General features: G+C 46.8%; 1 protein-coding gene across 5 annotated transcripts in view; it reads right to left on the reverse strand.

Annotated features, from left to right (window-relative positions):
• Positions 1-23,033, reverse strand: part of aplp2 (amyloid beta (A4) precursor-like protein 2) — a 51,162-nt gene that overhangs the window by 16,353 nt on the left and 11,776 nt on the right. For all 5 annotated transcript variants that reach the window (XM_035622341.2, XM_035622339.2, XM_035622340.2 and 2 more), the window contains exons 2-6: positions 8,917-9,090; positions 7,469-7,598; positions 1,891-2,003; positions 675-913; positions 221-426 (exon numbers count right to left, since the gene is read on the reverse strand). In XM_035622341.2, coding sequence (XP_035478234.2) covers positions 221-426; positions 675-913; positions 1,891-2,003; positions 7,469-7,598; positions 8,917-9,090 — 862 coding nt within the window. The remainder of the gene's footprint in view (positions 1-220; positions 427-674; positions 914-1,890; positions 2,004-7,468; positions 7,599-8,916; positions 9,091-23,033) is intronic.

Consider the following 23,033-nt stretch of genomic DNA (forward strand, 5'->3'; position numbering starts at 1 on the left):
TACAGCAGAACAGATGAGAAAAAGGGGTAAATGCTAATGCATACATTTATCTAATTACAGTCTGGCTGAGATCTAAGTGTAACGGAGTTTAAGAGTCGAAATGGTTTGATTATATTTAAGTGGTGGGCAAAGTGCCAGTAAGGCAGGGGGAGAGAGGTGATGGAGGGATAGTGAGAGCGAGAAGGGAGGACATTAAAATCTAAAACAACTCATTACAAACCTTTCACTTCCTGCAGAGTCTTGTCCTCATCTTGGCTCTCTGACATTTTACTGCCGTCCTTCTTCTCATCCTCGTCCTCCCTGTCCACCTCCTCGTCCTCGTAGACGTAGTGGTACTCCTCCTCATCCTCCTCCTCCTCCTCCCCGTCTTCGTCCCCGTCCAGTGGCTCCTCCTTTTGTGTGGGCTGCTCGTCGGGCGCCGTTTCACTGAGGAGGAGAGGAGAGGTGGAGATGAATGAGCGAAGGGGGTGAACGCCAGGAGCAGGAGTGATTTATCAAGCAATGCAGAGCAGCTGCCGAAGGTTAATGTCACGGCTCTTTATTTCATCCAAATGGCTGCTAATACCTGCCCTTCACCAGAGCGGATATTAAGCTCGCCATATTCCAGAGACATGCCATGATCATGAACACAATCGCACACAGACTTAGCCCCCGCCCCTTTCACATCTGCCCACCTGTCCTCTACGGCATCCTCCTCGTCCAGGTCGGCCTCGTCAATCTCCTCATCCTCTACCTCCTCCTCCTCGTCGTCGTCGTCGTCGTCGTCGTCCTCCTGGGAGGGCAGGGAGGGCGGGGCGGACTCTGCGATGCGGTAGGAGGGGCAGCACACGTACTCCGTGCCCTTGAACTTGTCGATGCCACAGGGCAACATAATGTCGTAGCTGTGCAGCACCATGGAGCTCTTGGCACAGGCCTGACAGGGCAGAGGAAGAGAGCTGGAGATGAGATCTGCTGAACACGGCGCAGGGCCGAGCTAAGCTGAGACGGGATTCTATCGCACCTCACAAACTATATTTTTACTTTATGACTCGTAGTAGAGCATTAGTCCCTTGCTGTTACCTGACATGGTAACAGATCTGTCCTCCTACAGAATATAGACGTACTGATTCTTATAGTCATTGCTCTTGTCACATACTGACTAGAATGATCAATGGGCCACACTTCCAAAAAGTCGGGCAGTCCTTTAACTGACGTGCTATTTTTCAACAGAGCTGCAGCCTCGGAGGTGCAGCGTGCGACCGCAGTCGAACTGATGGCCGCTGAGAAACTCCACCGGGGCAGTCGAGGATTAGCTGCCCTGCGCGAGATCGTCTCAGCGGCAGTCGGGTTAAGGACGGATATTTTTTATTTTTTTTTGGTCCTAGCAAAATCAACTGACGGTCGTGCTTGTGCCTCTCAAAAACATATAAGGCCGCGCGGATGCACTTTGTACTTCGTGTTGGGGCAGAGCAAGACTCGGGCAGCATGACGCAGGGAGCGGCTCAAGCAGAGGCTTGACAGGCTCAATGAGCCGCTGCTCGTGCTGTCGTGGTTAGAGTGGCCCCCAGGGGCCGGCTCTGTTGCTGCCCAGGGGGAATTAGTTGCATTAGAGCCACAACACTAATCTGATTAGCAGCTGAAATGTGAGTGCTCCCAGTGAGCCCTGTGATCAGAGGGCCTTGGAGACTCGTGGAGACAGGTGGACGGACATCAGGGAGGGAAGAGGAAGCACTGGAAAGTAAAAGTGTGAACAACAGTGTGACAAGGAGAAGGGACTCCAAATGTGATTATTTCAATTTCTGAAAGTTGAGCTGATGCTCTAGCCCCCCCCCGCCTCTTTTCTTTTCCATCGCTCTGCTATCTCTGAGATGCAGCCTCCCACTGTTTCCTATGACGTGATTCCTTCCTTACCTCTTTGGCAACGCCGTGCCACTGCTGGTGGCTGACGCACATGTCCATACGCTCCTTGTGGAAGAACTTGCACTTCTCTGGCACCAGAAGCACGTCGCTCACGAACTCGCCCACTGCAAATGCAAATCACACGGACCAATTGGCCTGTTTTAGTCACACCACCAAATCAGCTCTCCTCTGCCCGGTCGCTGGTCTACAACACTGCCAGGCTCCATAAATCATCCAACTGAAACTAAAAAAGGAATAGCAGATTAGATGAATGCAAAAAAAGGGCTGGATTCAATAATTCATATGTGCCTGGTCCTTTAAATTCCACTATAATTCCATTACATATCATACACCTGAATCCACGGGGGATTCATCCATTCTCTGCAGCCTCATCTGTCACTCTGCTATCAAAATACCAGTGGAGAAAACCAGGCTCCATTCAGCGACTCTTTTAAGGTGGTACGGGCCCTTCCTGTGAGTCAATGATATCATTTGCATGGTGAATTCAATTTGGATATGTTTTATTCATGGAATAAGCAGACAAGAAGGCACATCGGGAGAATTAAAAAGACTCGAAAGGCATCTCGAATCCCTACGAACAGGGATTGATGTGCACGTAAGCATATGGTGCCAGGGTCAAAAGACAGATTAGAAGGGACAGCGACTGCTGATGGGATGGCAGTGTGACGGAGGCGATCAGGTAGAAACACCGCCAGCAGAAACAGATGGAGAGCCATGCGGAAAGAGGAAAAAGGAAGAGAGAGCTGGGGAAACGGAGGGTTCAGGGTAAAGTCCAGGCTGAGATCAGCGTGGCTGGGGAGTGGGCGGGTGGAAAACACACGAATGAGGGTGTAGCAGTTTCACGACAACGCCGGGAGCTGTCCTGTAACTGCTCGTTCCGTGGTGTTTGCCACGACCTGGGCCTGAGGGAGAGTCGCTGGACGACTTCACGTGAGCCCCGGCAAGGCAGAGGGAAGAAGCAGTGTTTTGGAAAATGAGAGGGTAGGATAGGAAGAGGAGAGAGCTGGAAATAGCAATGGACTCGGCAGCTGCTTCTCATCTCCGGCCAGGAGACGCAGTGACACCCCCCCCCCCCGCACAGTCACCCTGATCCCCCGGCCCACCACTGGCAGAGAGCAACGAAACACATTCACTCACGTTCTCTACTTAGACACATGCTTTCCGTGTTATCATTCATTCTGAAACAGCTCATTATTCAATTTCCTGTTCAACAGATAATTAGTCAACAATTCTTATAACACTTAAATTATTATGGTGAAAATGCTAAACATTCTTTGGTGCCAGCTTCTCCTTATTCTCCCTGTTTTATTTATAGTTAAATGAATTGTATTCATATGGGTATTGGACCAAAACAAGAAATCTGAATATGTCACCTTGGTCTTTTAGATATTGCGGTTGGTGTTGGTGACATTTTAAAGACTAAACTCTAAATTAATTATTATCCTAATACTTTTCAAAGGGTAACACAGCTGTGGCTGTTTTGCAGATTGAGATTTGGAGATACAGTATTAAGATGTGAGCCGCTTATAAAATATGATGCTTTGCTCTACCCTGTCTGAACTACGCGCAGAATATTAAGCAGTTTAAATAAGCTCAATCTTGACTGGCTGTAGAAGAGAGATTTAGAGAGATTAAATTCAATTAAATAACATAAAATAACACTCTGGAACTGACCAATTCTGCACGGGGCTGTGCTTTCAGTTTTGATATTTTAGTGGAATTTGCCGATAAGACTTCGGTATTGTACTTTTATAAAAGCAACATTTTGAATAGTGATCTTAACTGAACTTGTCATACAGTAGTTTCACATTGTCTTATTGCTACATTTGTTTAAGTACAAGGATCTGAATACGTCGTCTTCCACCTCTCCCCCTTTAATTCCTCCCTTACTTAACGTCACAGAATGAAACTGAGGAAAGAGAGAGACAGAGCTCAGCTCCGTTTCTTGCAAACTGGAAGTGAACTGACTCACAAATATACACACACACACACACACACACACACACACACACACACACACACACTCTTCATTTCATGTCTCTCTCTGTCTCAGACTCTCACACTCACAGGTTGCTTAGGTTGTGCGGTGGAGAGGGTTTGGAGCAGACGCCGTTACACAGTCACACTGCAGTGGCTGATGGATGGGGGTGTTTGGAGAGCAGCTGTTCCTGCTCTGTGTGCTTCTGTGTGCGTGTGTGTGTGTGTGTAGCTGTTTATGAGTGCTCGTCTTTCCCTGTCACCTCCTCTTCGCCCGCTCCATTCATCCACCTTTCCTTCAGCCTCCCGTCTATCACCAACACCATCCAGTCCCCCACACTTGCAGCAGTGTATCATTGGTACACAATGAACCGATGACACCTTCAGCACTGAATTCAATTACGCACCAACCAAGAGCGGCCATTGTGTTTCAAGGGCTTTTCAGGAGGAGGCATGCTGTCACGACCTTAAGTGTAATCAGGCTGATATCTTAAAAAAATGCTAATATCGTGTTTAGTGCACTTGATGATTCAATTTATAATATATCTGACCACTTAAAAATCACGTGTTAACAAGCAACAAGTGAAGAGTTTGAGTTAATAAACTAAAATATATATATATATATATATATATATATATATATACAGTATATTGAGTTTTTGTACACAGTTAAGACCTTTAAAAGCATTATGACATATGAATGACATATAAATGAATACCGATTTAGTTGTGAGTGCTAATAATGATATTGGTTTCCAGTCTTGTGCTTAGATTTTTTTAGCAGAATCTTGTTTCCACTTGCTTCACAGATTGCTCCTTCACAAGTGGAAGAAACCTGATCCGCCACCGTGAAAGGATTTCATGGAGCAGTCGTGTTTGAAACCAGGCGGTAACTGTCGGTTGGTGTTACATAATGGAAAGAACATTTGCATTTGACTTCTAAATTTAATTTTGACCTACAGGCAAGATCCAAGTCTAAACCAATGTTGTTTTACTGCCTACTGTGTGAGCCTTACCTTTATCTCACCTTTCACACAAGTTCAATCTGTGATACTTATCTAATAATTATGAAGGAGCCTAGTCACATTTTTGTCCACAACGCTGAGTATGAGAGTTCAGGCTCATATCGAAACATTTCCAGGGAAGGTGTGGTCGTCTGAAACAAGCCTGAGTTTTTATCCGTTATCAATTTCTTCACAATCACAAGACTCTGCCCCCGTGATGATTTCAGAATCCGTCACTGTTAGCCCTACCCTTTGTTAAATCAACAGGCTTAGTCAACAGGAACAGCAGAGTATGTGCCAAGTATGTTATAATGTCACTTTAAATTCTACCTCTCAATTACTTTGTTTCTGAAAAAAGGTTGCGAGATGTAGAGTAGCTCTGGTTCAAATGAGAGCTGACAATAAGCCTCAATATGGTCTGAAGTAAATGTTAAATATTTTGATAGTGAGTATCGGTGATAGCTACCAACAGCGATAGAAGTAAAATTAAATTAAATGTGCCTTTTTAAAAGATTATATGTCTGTGTTCACCCAGAAAACACTTTGCTCACATGCTCCTTTGGAGCAGGAAGGCTGCAGTCGCTGGTGTCCCAGGAAATTCCTAATATATCGCTGTGTAAGAGATGGTCTGCCGTGCAAGCCAACTAACACGCCAGTCACGCGACTGCTACTGACTGTTCCCACCATTCCCGTAATAATAATCAAAAAAAAAATAATCCCCTCTGCTGTTTGACAAAGACATCAAACAGCAGGGATTTAAGTGCCATGGAACAAGAATCGCATTCATTTGCAGCGCCGTTGTTTGAGGACAGGAAACGCGCAGCGATCGTGGCTCTGTGTCTGAGCCAACGCATTGGAAAGACGGGAACGCAGCACAGCCCACCTCTCTCTTGGGCCTCTTTCCCCTCGCACTTGCATTATTCATACGAGCCTATTAACTTGACATGGCTGCTGGTCTGCTCCCCTTTAATCATATCCTTCAAGCAACAGCTCACCTCCCTTTGGCCCATTTCCTTCTCTTTTGGATTCTGCTATAATCATTGTACAGTGATGAATACAAGGTACAAATAATGAATAATTTAGCAGCACTCATCATTGCGTATGATGTGCCGGATAGGCCCTGGCAAATTATATGCCGGCGAGGTGAGACGCAGTGAGGTGGCGGAGGCACGTCGCGCCTCGCAGTGTATGATCAGAGCCCTCCAATTAAGCCCCTTACATGCTCCATTACATAATTAAGCGGAAACACTCGCCATAGCGTCCTTCTCGCAAAAACACCTTATGCTTATGTATCCTTCTCCATCTGTCGCTGCTCCCTCGGTCCGGGCTCGCCATTTGCAACCCAACAGAGCAGCAGAGAAGGTCTTTGTAATTTAATGGGGCTTGAGTTCACAGACCTTTAACAATGAAGACAGAAAATGTGCAAAATCAAGCGATGAAGCCATTTAATCACTCCGGAAAGGTAATGGGATTGTTTTAATTAAATGGCAGTCGCGGCACTGCTGCTGAATCATAACGAGAGGACTCGGGTTGTTGATTGATGCAACAAGGCCTCTGTGAAGACAGGGGGACAGAGGCTACAGGTGTGGCAGGTATACAAAGAGGAACCGCTTCGGGACGTTAGATGAGAGCGCACGAGGGGAGTCGGGAAATTCCGCCTGCGAACCTCTCTCATCTGTATTTCTGTGTCAGCCACCGAGTGGCCACTCCAGTGGTGGTGTTTGCTGTACCATGAATTTCCCAAAAGTCTCCTCTCTGTGTTTGCCAAAAATGCTCTTGAATGGTCGCCCCCGTTTCACAGTCCAGTGCCACTGCTAACAGCTTTTTCATTTCGGAGAGCGGCACATCTCAATCAGTGAGAGCCTTTTGGACAGAGGAAGAGTGCTGGGAAACGTTTGCAGTACAGAGGAAGATGTTTGCTTTTTTTTCCTTCTCGGCATTGGCTGTACAAGCACAGGGAGGGAAGTCTTGTTTTCGGACCATCTATTTCTGTGCTTTTGCAATCCTCCGCAGCAGGAGTACTCTGTCTTTTTTGCAAGTCAGGTGGCACAGAGGCCCGTGGTCTGTGAAGTCCGAGGCTCTGCGGAGTATAACCATGTTGCCACTGTTGATTACAGTAATCCTGCAAGAGATGGAGCAGGTGGAGAGGTGTGTATGACAGCGCAGGCGAACAGAGGAATGGGGAGTAATAAAGCAGGCCTCCTCTCAGACCTCCCCCCCACTGACCCTGTGTGTCTGTGTGGGTTTATGGCCACTGTCTGAGGGGGGAAATAAGATTGTGCTTTATTGCTCAACAAGCCTTCGCAGCAATAATAGCTTTCCCTCCCTTCGCAAGCCGCTCTGAGAGACTATAGCTCGCATCCAGCCTGCATCTTCAGCTCAAGGCCTGGATCAGTCAACTGAATCAGACTCCAATATTGCTCCGTTTCACCTCTGCGTATGGTTAAGATGCATCATAATCTCTTCTTTCTCTGTATTGAATGACCTTGGGGGTGGCAGTGGGGAACAGTTGATATAAAAGGGGCCATTTACGGTCATCTTAGTGGTTTGTCTCAGACCTTGACTTACTTATTAGTACACAAGCTTACCTAAGCATTTATAAGGCACCACGATGTGGGCGTGGCCTTTGCACACTTCCTTCTCCTTCTTGCACCAGTTCTCAATACGAATTGGCTGGTTGGCCTCCACCACGTTTGTGATTTGGAGCTCGGGATACATCTGTTGGAGAAGGAAGGAGAAGAAGAAGCGGAAAGTGTATATTAAATAACGAGAGAGAGAGAGAGAGTGATCGTTTTTAAAAAAATGCGTGTGTGTATATGTGCGCGTGGGAGGGAGAAGGTGCGATCAGCGGGGCTTCAGTGGGATCCTTTAATCCGTGCTTTATACTCTCTAGATGCCATCTGCTGGACCGTGAAAGAGCACGCAATTTACTCTTTCCCCAAATGCCATTAAAATGTCATCAATAAATGCAACTGAAGCTTGAAGAGCAGGCTGCTGGAGAATGTACAGCCGCGCTTTCTCTCCTGGACAGCTGCGTAATAAACCGCGACAGTAATACCGGCAGCCTCCTGGGTTAGGAGATACACTAGGAGGAACAAGTAAATAAGAGCTGGGAGGACATCCATGCTGTGGAACAACATGCCCTTAATTATGTAGACAACTCGGAAAAAAGAAAAGGAAAAAAGGGTCGGCCTATTGAAATGCCACCCACCCTGAAAATGATGTCTGTTTTTCACGAGCAGCTCCATAGACTCTCTAAAGATAAATCACAGTGAAATGAAAACGGACTTTTTCCATTTCGCTAGCCAATTCCCCTGTGCATGACACATCTATTCAATAATAAATGTCCACGTTTACTTTCTTTGTCCTCATTTTTTAATATCGCGCCAATTACTTTTAAATTTAAGTCATCTTACAGACAGCTAGCCTGTCTCTATCCAAAGGTAACAAAACCTACCTGGCAGCACCTCTAAACTTCACTAATGCATCATAACATCAGTTCACCTGAAGCTTCATATTTATCATATAGACGTGAGCGCATTAGGGATTTTCTCATCTAACTCTCAGGAAGAAAGTGAATAAGTTAATTTCCCCAAATGTCAAAAGGTTCCTTTATCACTGAATGACATTTACAACGTTTTCTGTACAAATGGATTCGGTGTGAACTGACTTTATTAGCACGGTTGGTTGGAAAATTGGCAAACTCCTGACTTGGAGCAGAGTCTTAACATCTGAGTTATGATAATATAATGAGAAATATGGCACATATTCACATCTACATCTCAAACACAAACTTGATTCGACGTTTGAATCGTACATCCCCAGCCTCCTGTGTCTTGAAGGTAAAAGTAAAATAAAAGAAGGCTAATTTCAAAATACATTTCACAGAAATGGCACATTTGAACATGGGTGAGAAAGTCATTTCATTGGTTGTACCTATTGCTGATAACCTTAATTCCCTCACTGACTTTCACCACCTCCGTGATATCGATGGACGATGGAGATGAGAGCGTGTGTCTGTGTCACGGGGACTCACCTCCTGGCAGTACTGCAGCACACCCTCTTTAGTTCCTACGCAGCTCTTGGCTCCGGACGGGTCGGGCTCCCAGCGGCCGGTCTGAATGTTGACGTGCATGTTGAGCTTTCCGCAGAACATCGCCACCTGCGGCTCAGCCACGGCAAACCCTGTGCCCGCATTGGCTGCTAGTGCCTGAAGACAGACAAAGAGAGAGAGAGAGAGAGAGAGAGAGACGGGGGTTAACGAAGTCGATCATTACACAGCCTTTAAAAGCTGGGGAGTTTTCTGGCTGACGGACTTGAGACACTGTCTGCTCCACTCACTGCTCTCATAAACACTGTTATGAGCCCGACACAGCAGTCTGGTTCTGTAAGGTCTCACATAAAGCAAGTCGTGCTCCTCCAGTGCAATGGGTAAAGACGTGATGGAGAAACATCATCAGTCCTGCCTGTCAGAGCTCGGCTGCTACCGCAACTCAATGCTGCAGTGCTGTCAGAGCGGGGGGGGGGGGGGGGGGGGGGGGGGGGGGGGGGGGGCTCAGATTTGGCTGGGTTGATGGTCAAACGAGTAGGGCTTTGATTGGATTTGTTTTTTTGCTCGGATGCCCATTGAGTGACTGAGAGGCTGCACACACACGCAGGAGAGAGGAGGAAAAGAAAACTGCGGTCCGTCATGCCTCACAAACCAGGACATTCATGGCTGAGGGCAGAGCTTTGCTCGCTCAGACCTCCTGGGACTAAAATCTTTCCACAAAGGCTGGATCATTTATTCTTTAAGGTAAACACAAACGGTTGCTGGTCCACCGTCACCACAGCTGGTATATCGTTTAATGACAATGTGTCTTCTGCGATACCACAGGATTTGTTAAAAATATAATTTCTGCGATTTCCTCCCAGCGTTTCCCATCTGTGTTTACCTCCCGACCCTCTGAACAGAGGAGGAACTCTGCAATCTTCCTCCCCCCGTTGTCCTTCCCATCATCATTTACTGAACTCTGCGGGCAGGAAGCAGCAACACCCAGTCTGCCCATCCTTTACACAGAATAACTCAACGCCACTCGTGTGTAGAAAATGGACACCGACTGTCCTAAACCACGGTGTAATCGGCTCGCCTATGATTGCCTTTGAAACGACTCGGTGTAGTGCTGGCATCATTCAACTCATCAGCTCCCCGCTGAGACGATAAATCACAGCCGGTCTAAACGCTCGCCTGTTGCTACGGGTGGTCACGGCACGCGAGACTCTTACGAGGTGATGTAAGCTGTGCATGCATAACTATCCAAAAACCCACACCAGGGAGCCTCCAGAGAGGAAGTGGAACGGAACCTATCCCCTCTATCCCCATTATTGTCATAATGTCATCAGGCTGAGTAAACAGGCCTGGGCCCCAGAGAGAGAGAGAGAGATCAAGGGATTGAGCGGCGACTGTTGGACTCAAACGTCCGACTGTTGGTTGGGGTCCTCAGCCTGAGGTGTCCTCTGCAGCGTCGAAGCCAAGGGGAGGAAAAACGGCTGAAGCGAGGGACTTGAGTAACAGCGTGTTAGACGAAGCTCTTCGTCTAATTCTGCGCAGGCTCCCAGGATGATAATGGGCGCAGGACAGAGTAGAGCGGGGGACAAAACAAATGCTGTGTAATCACCAGTCGGCTGTGGTGTGTGATGAGCTGTAGAGCAAGCCAGAGCTGAGGCTGCACGCAGGCACGCAGGCACGCAGGCACACACACACACACACACACAGACACACACACTGAATGTAGCACCAGGCACACACACACACACACACATGCATGCACACATTCAGCCGCAGAAGCACACTGGTGCCCGCACGCACACTGGTGCCCGCACGCACGCAAACACACACACACACACACACACACACACACACACACACACACACACACACACACACACACACACACACACACACACACACACACACACACACACACACACACACACACACACACACACACACACACACACACACACACACACACACAGGCACAGGCACAGGCACAGGCACATGTTCATCCACTCAGGCGAGCAAACACACACTGGACTGTCTTGATTTGATCCTAGGGGCACAACAGCCTCAGATTCAACCTCATTTCCCCTCCTTCCTCCGTCTCAGTGTTTTTGTCCTGCTCCACTCCTCCTCCTCTGCACCACCACAGGCTTGTTTGCTCTCCTCCCTCTCATTCCTTTGTCAGATTGGCTCGGGGTGAACGAGAGGAGCAGCGAGGTGGGGAGGAAATGAGGGATACCGAGGACCACGTTGGGGAGGAAGACAAGGCAGCCCGACCACAACTCGACTCTGCGGCGAGGAGGAAAACAAGTGTCGGGGCTGCCCCAACCCCCCCTTTGACTCCACTAAAGTGGTTAAGTCTAAGTGTGTCTTTAATTCTTGAAGTGAGACAGTAGCTGGGAAGGCGGAGAGGAGGCGGTTTATAACACTGCCTTCAATCTGCAGTCACATGCCTGGTTAGCACTTCACAAAGAGCCGCTCTGGGCCAGACTTGTGCAAAGCGAAGTGCCATGGAGGGCAGCAGAGAGCCTGAGAAATGACTTGCACAGACAGACAGGGGGCTTGAGGAGGAACAGCACGGCAGAGGAAGAACTCTGTCTCATCGGCAGTTCCTGTCTCATCACAATACCGTTACCGGAGCCAGAAGGATAACTGGCCTCACAGACTAAACACTCAGTTTCACCAACTCTGACATCCTTAACCACAGACACACACTCCTGTCGGAGACAAAACCCACATGGTTCCTGAGGCAACATGGTAAGAGCTTTGGTCTCATCTTGAAACTTTGGAGCCTTGGACAGCCAGGTCTCAGAGGTTTATTTCAAGACCGTCATTGTCATAATATAAATGATCTATTCCAATTGGCCATTGCGAAATTGAATCAGATGACAAAAAGTAAAGCTGAGGAACGCAACACGGAGATTGACGGACGAGTCGGAGGCGTTCACAAGAGCAGGAGAATCTCCAGAACCATAGCGCCGCTGCGGAAAGCAGAGTTGTTGTTGACAGTCTTCAACACCTCCACATGCTCGCTGTGAGTCCTCTGGACATTTTCCTGCTGTTTTTCTCACATGGGCCCACTCAAACATTCTCTGGAAATGTTACTAGGGGCCTGGCAGGCGAAACTCCGGAGAATGTCCGGAGAAGTTCAGGAAAATGTCCGGATTTCAGTACTTATATGCATAAATGCAAGGTGAGAGTTTGCACCTTATGCAGATTGATATGAAGGGGCTACTTTGCAGAGGAAACAAATGTCACAAGCAGAGTGTACGCGTCTTGTGCACCCGCCTTTGCAGGCACATATTAATATATATATATATTTATTATATGCTTGAAATGAAAGCAAACTACTTTGCCACTGATTTCAGACCAGGTTTTTGTTGGTCGCAATCCCTTCCCGCTGCCTCAAGATAGCAATGCACTCAGAATGTGCCTGCCCACGGCTTATTTTGAGACCAACACCTCCACGGGTGCAGAATGGGAAAATGACAACTGTGTCGATCTGAAATCAGCCAAGACACTTGCACTGCACTTGCCGCTGCTTTTTTGCCAGTGGTGAGGTACAGTAGGGCCCTTGAGGATGAACGCAAACTGAAGGGGCAGTAGGTGATTCTAATGCAATAAACATTTGTTGAAACAAGCAAAATCTGGGTTTTCGGCTCAGCCCCGGCTCTGTAAATCAAAAAAAGAAAAGTGCAGTTTGTCAACGTCACTCGTCGACACCTTAAAATCACAACAACAACAACAAAGAGAGAATCTAAGTTTCTCCATAACTCGCCTACTGCCCCTTTAACTTTGGGCGACACGTTATTTTCCCCTTTTCACTGTTATATGATGTAACGGAACTCAACCTCAAAGGTCACATGAAATAAGCTGACAGTGATTTGCTCCTGCAGTTTGTCGTGTTTCCACGGAAGCAGAGGTTCGGGGGGCGGCTTTTGGAGCCGAGAGCGACTTCATTTTAAAGTTCAAAAGTAGGTGAAACAAAATTGACAGTGACAGCCGCCCCTGAGGAACACTCGCCTTCCATCTTATCTGACTGATCAAGCTCTAATGCAGAAAGCTGCTGAAGACATTCACGATCCCGGCGCAAACACCCAAAAACCTGCTAAGACTCATGTAACTGCCCGTGTTAATTCGGCTTGGTCGACCTGGAGGATTTAAAGTACGTGAGGGTGTTGGCTGGATTTCCCCTAAGGTCTGTAATCACGTTATTAACTGCCATTCACGAGATGAGTTATCGACAGTCTTTTTCTTCGAGTGGCAAGAAAAGAAAGAAAGGTGGCTGCAATAACACAAAGATTTGTCTTTTGTGCTTTATTCAGCATATAATAATGTTTTCCAAACACATGAGGTAATAAGATCTTCCTTTTCTTAAATCCTTGGTCGTATTAACCACTGTCCATGTTCTACTTACTTCAAATGATGCAATGATTTTTATAGCGCTGGCTGATAAATATCAGTTACCGCCACACCTAACAAATGTAAGTCATCCAGCATCCAGCCACTGACTCACCGCGGGATGTTAGATCATGTGTCATGTGACACTCCTGCTGCCGTGTGGAGGCTTAGCAGTGAAGGGAGGAAGGAAGAGACGGAGGCCGGACACAGGGAGGGAGTGGACGTTGGGGGGGGGGGGGGGACGGGGCGGAGAGACAGAGCGCTCGGGCAGCAGCGGTAACTAGACAACTGCAGTAGGGAATGTGTGCCGATTGACTTACATAGCAGCTTGACATATTATTCTCGAATGAGCGCAGACCGTAATGCAATAAAGAACAGCGTGAGGCGGCATGCGTGCAGGAGGGACAGACCTGCCACCACAAAAGCCAGTCAAAGGCTGTGTGGGCTGAGTATCATTTAGCCCCTTTTCACTTTTCACTTTTCACACACACACACACACACACACACACACACACACACACACACACACACACACACACACACACACACACACACACACACACACACACACACACACACACACACACACACACACACACACACACACACACACACACACACACACACACACACACACACACACACACACACACACTCTCTCTCTCTCTCTCTCTGCCGTTGCTTTCCCAGTCTGTCTCCAACACACAAACATGTTTTATCAGCATGCACTGTGTGCCGAGCCAAGTTTCACATAACACAAGCGAAGGCATGACAGCGCTTGTCCTGGAAATAAAACATCGAACATCGAATCCACACACAGACACTCCTTTTTGTTTTTATCCTTGTAACGGATAAATATATCTTGTGCGTCTGATTCTCTAATGAGTAGTGACACACACGCACACCCATACGCACAAGAGGTAAATCTGTCTTTGTTTCTCTTGGAAAACGTTACCCGGCAACACTTGGAAAAGTGGAAGAGCTATGCTATTTGCAATTGCAGACATGTAGTTTAGACGGCACAGTCAATCCTTTTTATGATGCATACAACGTATATTCCACTCATTTTTCATTTTAAAAATGCAATGTTCACAGCGTCACACTTATCTTCAAAATAATTAGAAATGTGTACATTTGAAAAAAAGAAATTTGACTTTCATTTCTCGCTGTGGATGATTGACAGCGAGCAGAGTGTAAATGAAAGCATTCCCATGAAACATGCTGAGCGTAGGAGGAATGAACTGACCACAAATCAAAGATATTTTGACAAACCAAATTAAGGCTTTACATTTAATGTGATGGACTGTTCCACTCAGGCAATTTCTGAGTCTGTGTTATCAAGCAGTTGTGAGAGGGAGGAAATGAAGCCTCGTACAGAAATGCTGATTGGATGCAGACACCAGCAGGAACAAAAGCGCACACACACACACACACACACACACACACATACACACACACACACACACACACACACACACACACACACACACACACACACACACACACACACACACACACACACACACACACACACACACACACACACACACACACACACACACACACACACACACACACACACACACACACACACACACACACACACACACACACACACACACACAATCCCAATATTACTTAAGGTTTTTTAGTAAAAAAACAAAACCTGTATGGGTCAATTATTACATGACCTTCTACACAGCATGTGGGCAGGATCCAAGGAAGCTAATCCGATCCGTTTGTGTGTTTGTGTGTGTGTTCTAAGCATTTGTGTATGTGTGTGGTCTAAGTTAAAACCACTCAGGCAAGCGTGAACAGCAGTGTGTGAGCTCAGGACACACACCGAGAGGACAGTGGGAAAGGGGAAGTCAATAAACAAAAGGGGCCGTGATATTCAAGACACCAGCGTTTGACGATGGTCCGACGCGAACGGTAACTTTGAAACAAAGTTCCAGACTGTCTAATGAACAGGTTCGGTGGTGGTGGCTCCTGGCTGCATTCTCAAACTAACACATGGCAAAGCACAGAATCCGCTACACTGCAATCAGCCCGGGCGTCAACAGGTCTATAAACCGTGTCGCGGCCTCACAGAGCGGTGGTCTAATTCTGGCAGTGGTACGGTGAAGCCATTCTCAAACGTCTAGCTCTTATAAAAGCAGCTCCAGAGTGAGGCACTGGCCGGCACTCGCGGGTTCCCAGAATGCTTAGTGTCCATGTGACTCGGTGGAGAAATGCCCGGCATTGTTAATCCACCCTAATCCTTCCCTGCGTTGACTTAATGCTTCAATAAGATAGACAGTGGTGAGAAAGCCACAGACGCATGTGCAGGGTTACGGACAACGGGGATGCATGTGCAATATGTCGGGACATAAAATAAATACCGATTTGCGTTTCTTATTGCTTGCAATAAAAAAGGGTTGACGGGTGTGAGGGAGCAGTGTTCACTGCAATTACTGTGCTGTGCTCACAAGTGGAGCAAAGCAATTACAGCGTTTTTTATTTCATAGCTTTTATATAACTTTTATATAACTGCTTTTAATATAACTCATGCTCGTTTATTGTGGCTGGAAAGAGTTGGTGCCTTGGCAATTGAATTTCCCTGGAGGGTAATTTCAGCAAGTCTTTGATAAGTCATAACTTTGCAAGGTGCAGAGATTTCGGGTCTACTCAGGACATGAAAACGCCTCCATGAATATATACTGTATATATATATATATATATATATGTGTGTGTGTTCAATTTTTCAGCTATTCAAAAATGGAGGATGGTAAAAACACTATCAACATCATCACTGTGGGTCTGCCGCAGTACAGAAGGATGTGAGGCAGCCTGCAGATTAATATAAGCTCCATAGAGAGAGGACGGGACCGACTGGTGTATACAGTTTGTCATATTAAAGAATTTAGAGGGCACTTTCAGTCGGGACATTAAAGCTTCTATGCAGCTATGCTGCTGCTGCTGCAGGAAACATTTGTATTTTCCCATCCCTCGTATCCATGCAGCTACTTTACAAACACTGCGTTGTGTTGGTTTCCCTTTGTGGGGATTTTTGGCACAGGTTAGAATAAAATACAACAGATAATGATCTGTTCATTCATAGAATTATTTGAGATACAGAGGAGCAATCGTGGTATCATCTTCAGATAACTTGTTTGGTCTGAATAACAGTCCAAAAAGTCTTTTCATTTTAGATGGCGGCTCCAGAGAATGTTGACAAAAATGACCATCAATTGATTATAAAAAGTATTTTTGCTAGTTGATTGACTGCCTGATCATTTCAGCTCTGCAACAGGTAACTTGAGACGCGTACATGAACTAAAATTGTTTATATCACCAAGTATCCAACATGCCAGATAATATTAACTCACATCAACGCTGTACATCAACACAGCAGATCACCCAGCCTTGCCAGGTCTCTCTGTGCTTACGCAGAATCTATGATCTTTATAAATAGATTTCCCTCAAGTTTAATTTGAGGCAACATGATTCTTCCCTGCTCAGCAATGGAGGTCATTAAAAGTCCCAAAAATACCTAGTGCCACTTTAACCATTATGAAACTACCAAATGAGGATGTGCGAGTGGGGGAACCACTGACACCATCACTACACAAACAGCTCACCGGCAACAGATAACAGAAGAGGAGGGGGAGGACATTCAGCGACAAAGGGGACAGTGATATTTTCCTTCTGACCAAACACCTCCGCCACCTCCCACCCTCAAAGGGGCAGACAGTAAAATGGGGCATAATAAAAGAGGAAAAGAGGTGTCATGTTCTCAGACTCTGAATCAAAAGGGCAACCCATCACTGCAATGCAAATGAGGTCCTGTGTGTGAATGAAATGGCCCTTTGTCTTCACCATTTGAAGTGTCTCCAGACTGCTTGGGAATTGCCCTATGAGCCAGTGGTCCGGAGAAAAAAATGCTCCCACAGCTTGAGGAACAGACCTTCCCGTCAGTGCCAGGGTCGTTTCTTCCAAAAAACGACAATGTGAAGTTGTAAACTCTGTGTGAGTTTCTTCCTCTTAAAGAAAATGAAACTTTCCACTTCCTCATATGTCCAACTGAAAGTTCTCAATGAAAGTGCACACACGTTTAAGAGTAAAAAGCCAGCCAGTTCTCGTAAAAATAATATTTAGCTTTCTTCTGTTTCAATATTTAAAAAAATTCATACATTTAAAATGTTCCACAGCTTCTACATGCATAAACTGTGCACAAACAGTGGCCTAAAATTGAGATTCATTTGTGTTTATGCTTGTGTGCGAGTGTCCTGTGTTAATTAAGAGTTTTAGATGCAACAGGGAGTTTCTCCACAGAGAGCTGAATATGATGTCTGTGTTCACCGGGCGGTCACCTCTGCGCATCTCATTAAACTTCCCATCACTCTTACCCAGACGGGACGGGGACGGGGCCGGGACCGGACGGGACAGTCTGCTGTTCCCTCTGCCCCGAGGAGTCACGGGGAGCAGAAAATCCCTGTCGCCGCACACCCAACGCCCACTGTGGAGGGAGACAATGGCACGGCCACGACAAGCCGGTAGCAGCCGCAGTTCAGACTGTAAGCCCATTTGTAAGCCTTTACGGCTCAACCTGTGCTTGATTGAACATGCCTTTGTTAATGAGACCGTGTGGTCTGCTCCAAAGTGTGAAATACTGGAAATGCCATTGACGCAGCCATATCCATTATTTCATGTCTCAAGCCGAGGAAATTATTCAGGAGGGGAGAGGGGAGTTGATCGGGCTATAGGAGACTTCAAAGTGATGAAGGATTTGAGGGAGAATCGCTGAGGAAATTTCAACCTGTTTGACTCCTGATACCAGTGTTCTGCAATTAGATTAGCCTGCTTCATATTCTCCCCCCATCTCCTATATATCAGTTCAATTCCTATTTAAGAGCCTTTCTTTTGCTTCAGTGAGCTTGAAGAAATCCTTAAAAACTGTGGTCGGTAAATGAAAACCGAGCGGAGTTATGTATTAACTGCAAAGTGAATTCCATCATGTCTCGTGGCAATTATTTACTGGCGTCCCACCTTAAAATAAACCTCAGCAACCGTTTCCAAGGAGAGCTATGACTGAGCTGCAACCTGATCTCACTGAGGGTCGCCCTGAAGTCGCCGGGCTCAGTGAGCGGAGATGAGCGGTGGCGCGACGTCTTCGTAATTAAACTCCAGCCAGAGGATGTGAAGCATGCTCGCCGGTTGCAAGGTAAAAGTCGTGGTGATTGAGCGGCGAGGGTCCGCCTGCGTGTCAGGCCGAGATAGCGTGGCCTCTCTCCAGCTTACAGCAAACGGACGTGAATGACGACTTGTTCAAATGGCCCCCGTCACTATGGAAACCGTCTACAAAAGCATCCCAGCTATTCACACTCACGGGAACATTGAGGCAGCAGAAGAAAAAGAGGCAGGGGCAAAAAAAGAGAGTGGGAGAGTGGGGAAAGAGGGAAACAGATTGAAGAAGTGGAGCAGGGGAGAGCGAGGGGAGGGGGGAGATAGATCATCAGAAGCTCATCAGAAGCTCACAGCGACAGGGCAAAAAGACAGGAAGGAGAAAAAAAGAAAAGAACGCGGAGGGGGGAATCGAGAGAGAGAGAGAGAGAGAGAATGAATTGAGAAAGAGGGAATGAGGCCACAGTTGTGAGAGACTGGCATATGAGACAGAGTGGCAAAGAGGGAGAAGAGACGGGAGGCTGTGTGAAAGGCGCTCACAATAACAGCTGCTCTGCCATGTTTGGCGCATTCAACGACGCTGGGTCCTTGCGTGCATACACGCACATGACCCCTCGGCTCCATAGGTTTGCATGGACATCGCCTGATGCACATGCATATGGCAGAAACACAGAGCAACTATGTGTTCAGGTCCCTGCGCGGGGCGGGGGGGGGGGGGGGGGGGGGGGGGGGGGGGGCGGCGGTGCCCATTTGCCTAGTGCATTGGCGTGTTCAGCAGGCACTGGCCCATCCGTCGCTGTTTCCTTTTGAAATATTTAACTGACAGTAAGTCACAGCGTGAGTTCTGAGAGGAATCACGATCAGGAGGGAGGAAACCTAACGAACGGTTGTTGCTGCAGGTTATTAGTACCATCCAGAACCTGGGTGCAACCAAGGTCGCAGTGCGGTGACATGTCTTTAGGCAAAGGACCGTAGGAAGTCGGGTTGTATTAACAAAAGGTCTAGGGCTTGAAGTACTCACAATATATTCAAAATTATAGTTAAAGTAACATTTACTGTTTTCGTTTCTGGCGCAGAGTGTAAATAACATACTACCTCTTGAAGGAATCCAATTTGTTATCTATACCACTTTATCCTTTAAGGGTTGCGGGGGGCTGGAGCCAATCCCAGCTGACATTAGGCGAGAGGCGGGGTTCACCCTGGACAGGTCCTCAGCGTATCGCAGGGCCACATACAGAGACAAACAACCATTCACGCTCACACCTACGGTATATTTAGAGTCTCCAATTAAATTAATCACAATCTGCAATCTGTCTTTGGACTGTCGGAGGAAGCCGTGGAGAACCCACACAGACACGGGGAGAACATGCAAACCCCACGCAGAAAGGCCCTGGTTGGTCGATCTGAACCTGGATTCGAATCTTGCTGAGGGGCAACGGTGCTAACCACTGCTCCGCCGTGCCGACTCTGGAAGGAATAAATAACCTAACTTTAGAACCACAATATGGTCGATCTGGTTGGACCCAAACTCTAAAAAAACTAATGTGGTTAGCGCTGCCATTTTGTTGAATGATCCATCTTGAAGCGTATCACGAGGCGACGTGAATGCATAGACATTCACTTGATTTGAAAAGGTTCTGACTGGAGAGAAAAGGTGGTTATCCTGAGTTTGTTTTTTATACTTCATGACAGGAGCAGGCCTGACACAGGCTGAACTTCAGTGGAATTAGAGTTCCCGGTAATGTCAGACAGGCAGTTTGTCCACTATAGCTTTTGTGCCCAGAAGCCGCCGACTGCAACGTCAACTCGGCTGCCAAAGTAGGACGGAATTCAATTTCACTTTGTACGTATCTATGCAAATACAGTGTGTGTTCCAACTTTAGCAGTCGCTGCCTCACACCGATTCGTCTGTATTAGCAGCCAGTTGTTAATAGTATTTCAGTCCATTCTTCAGCTCCACAATACATTTGTCATATTGTGAACACATGCCTCAGCTTATCGCTATAATTCTCGTCGGAAGGTTTAAAATTTGAATTTTTTGGGAAAGTGTAGCTGCAAGAGGGTGGCACAAGGTAAAGAGCACGAGTCTCCTTTATGTCAGAGAGAAGTGTTTGTTTGAAACATGCTCCCTCTTTTCCCTTGCATATGTCTGGGGATTATTCCATAATCACAGGAATATTTTGGGGGGGCACTGTGCCCCCCTGCACTCCCTACAGTTTACTGCTGGTAATGGTTGTGATCTAGCAATTAGATCTGTGTGCTCATTTTAAGCGGCCGTGGACATGAGTGTCAACTAAACGCCTGCGATATTGTAAATGTAGAGAAGTGGAAAGATACTAGGCCAAAAGAAGAGAGAGAAAAAACTGTTAATTAGAGCAAAGGAGTTTTGTTTTTTTTACTCCCTGTGGAGCGCCGCCTTTTCACTGGGGAGAAGTTGTGTCTGGGCTCTTCATGAGCAGCTCCAGTTGGTGGGCTAGTGGGGTCTTCTCTTCCTTTCTGTCCAGTGTTGCTTATTCAGAGAAAGATATGAACACTAGAAAAATCCCAAGAATAAGTATTTTAATTTGAGTGGTATCATGTTAATTAGAACTATGTTTCACGATACATATTTTTGTAAATGACGGCTCGAGGGGGATTCCTAGGCAAAATAGACGTAGTGGTAGAAGTCTGCAATTTCTCCCATAATGAAAAATTCTGTCAGACGACTGAATAAGGAAAGTTTAACATGCTCGTTTGGCATCTCATTTTCTTTCATTGTCAATTTAGGGATTCAAAGTGATTCTGCTGTGCAATGGTAAACTGTCACACGGGGTTCACACTGCAAGTTTCCCGATTTTACTGTCGGTAGAATCTGGTTAAATCAGTCATGCAACAAGGTTTTGACCCCCCCCAAGTGAATTTATTTAAGTTGATGTATTGTCTTTAATTACATAATTTTGATTTGTTAAAAAGCGCAATCCATCACCTCCCAGTGATGATCTTTATATGGGGTGAGGCATGACGTGTAGTATATGTGTTGACTTGTCCATAAACGCACATGAGCACAGTTTCCTTGGTCACTGAGCTCTAAGTTCTAAGAAACTTAAGAATTGTTATTTTTCTTGCTTTGCTTGCACTCCTCATATTTGTTGTGGAGACGAACCCATTAACTCATTCAAAGTGCACCTCAGATATGTATAATGTATGTCAGAGTGGCCAAAGGGCAGCCAGTCATGGGGGAAAAAAATTATCCAGAGCAAATAGCTAAGCCATTCTCTGACATCACAGGGCAAAGGTCATCACTCCTACCAAGTTTAATCCCTTTCCCCTCCCTCACTTCACACTGCCCCCCCCGACACCCAGTGTTGTCAATACTGTGGTCTCGCCATCTACAGTACAGACACACAGGTCTGTTGTTCAGATGGTGGCCGACATCAGGACGCCTCTCGCACATTGTGTCTCATTATTCGTTTATTTTCCGAGGGCGGGGGCTGCCAGTGAAGCAAGGAGAGAAAGGCAGAGCAGGAAAACTAGATGGAGCAGCGACTGAAGAGCCCTTTCCCCCCCACGGCCCCCCCTGACACAGATTTCAGGTTGCACGCATCTCCCTGGAATATTCTTCCTCCTCATCCGACTCTCCAGCCACATCTCACACACACACACACACACACACACACACACACACACACACACACACACACACACACACACACACACACACACACACACACACACACACACACACACACACACACACACACACACACACACACACACACACACACACACACACACACACACACACACACACACACACACACACACACAGCCCTGAGGGTCAGCCACAGACATCATAACATTGCATTTGGGTTTCCCTGCCTTTTCAGATCAGGTAGATACAGAGCAGACTGGCTGAGGAGCAGGTGGCGGAGACGGCGGGCGATGAAAGGGAAGAGAAAGCAAGGGGAGCAAATTTGTTTTGTTGCGGCTCGGTGTGAAGCCATTGCAGTGTGTATGCTGCCGAATTTCGGAAGAGACGTTGCCGCAGCTTCCTCATTAGTCCAATCACTGTCAAGAGATGCCGGGAAGGCAGAAGCAAGGATGGGGTGAAGGGGAGAGGCAGGGCAGGGGCGTGTGAGTGAGTGCTACCCAATAAAACGTGGACTGTGCAGTTTATTGCTGAACTACCTCAATCGTGAAAAACAGATTGGCTTCCCTCCTGCGTTGGCGCGTACAGGACAATTGGTTGTCACAACAGCTTTTAAAAGAGAAATTAAAAATAGCGCAGGGGTCTATAAATTATTGATTCATTCTTAATTCTGCCGGGGGGGGGGGGGGTTATTAGAGTGCTAATTGAATTTGATCCTCCGTCATCAAATTTCTCCAACTCAACAAAAGAGGGCAAAACTCGCAGTCTGAGTTGCGAGCTGTCGCTTGCAGAAAAGGTTGGTACGCGCACTAAAGTCAGTCAACAGAGAATGCCGATAACTGCACGCCGCAGCGATAAACAGATAATTACACCGAGGGTTTCACGCAGAGCTTGTTGCTCAGTTGCTAAGCTACGCAGG

This window comes from Scophthalmus maximus, chromosome 11, assembly GCF_022379125.1.
Source record: "Scophthalmus maximus strain ysfricsl-2021 chromosome 11, ASM2237912v1, whole genome shotgun sequence".
Classification (NCBI taxonomy): domain Eukaryota; kingdom Metazoa; phylum Chordata; class Actinopteri; order Pleuronectiformes; family Scophthalmidae; genus Scophthalmus; species Scophthalmus maximus.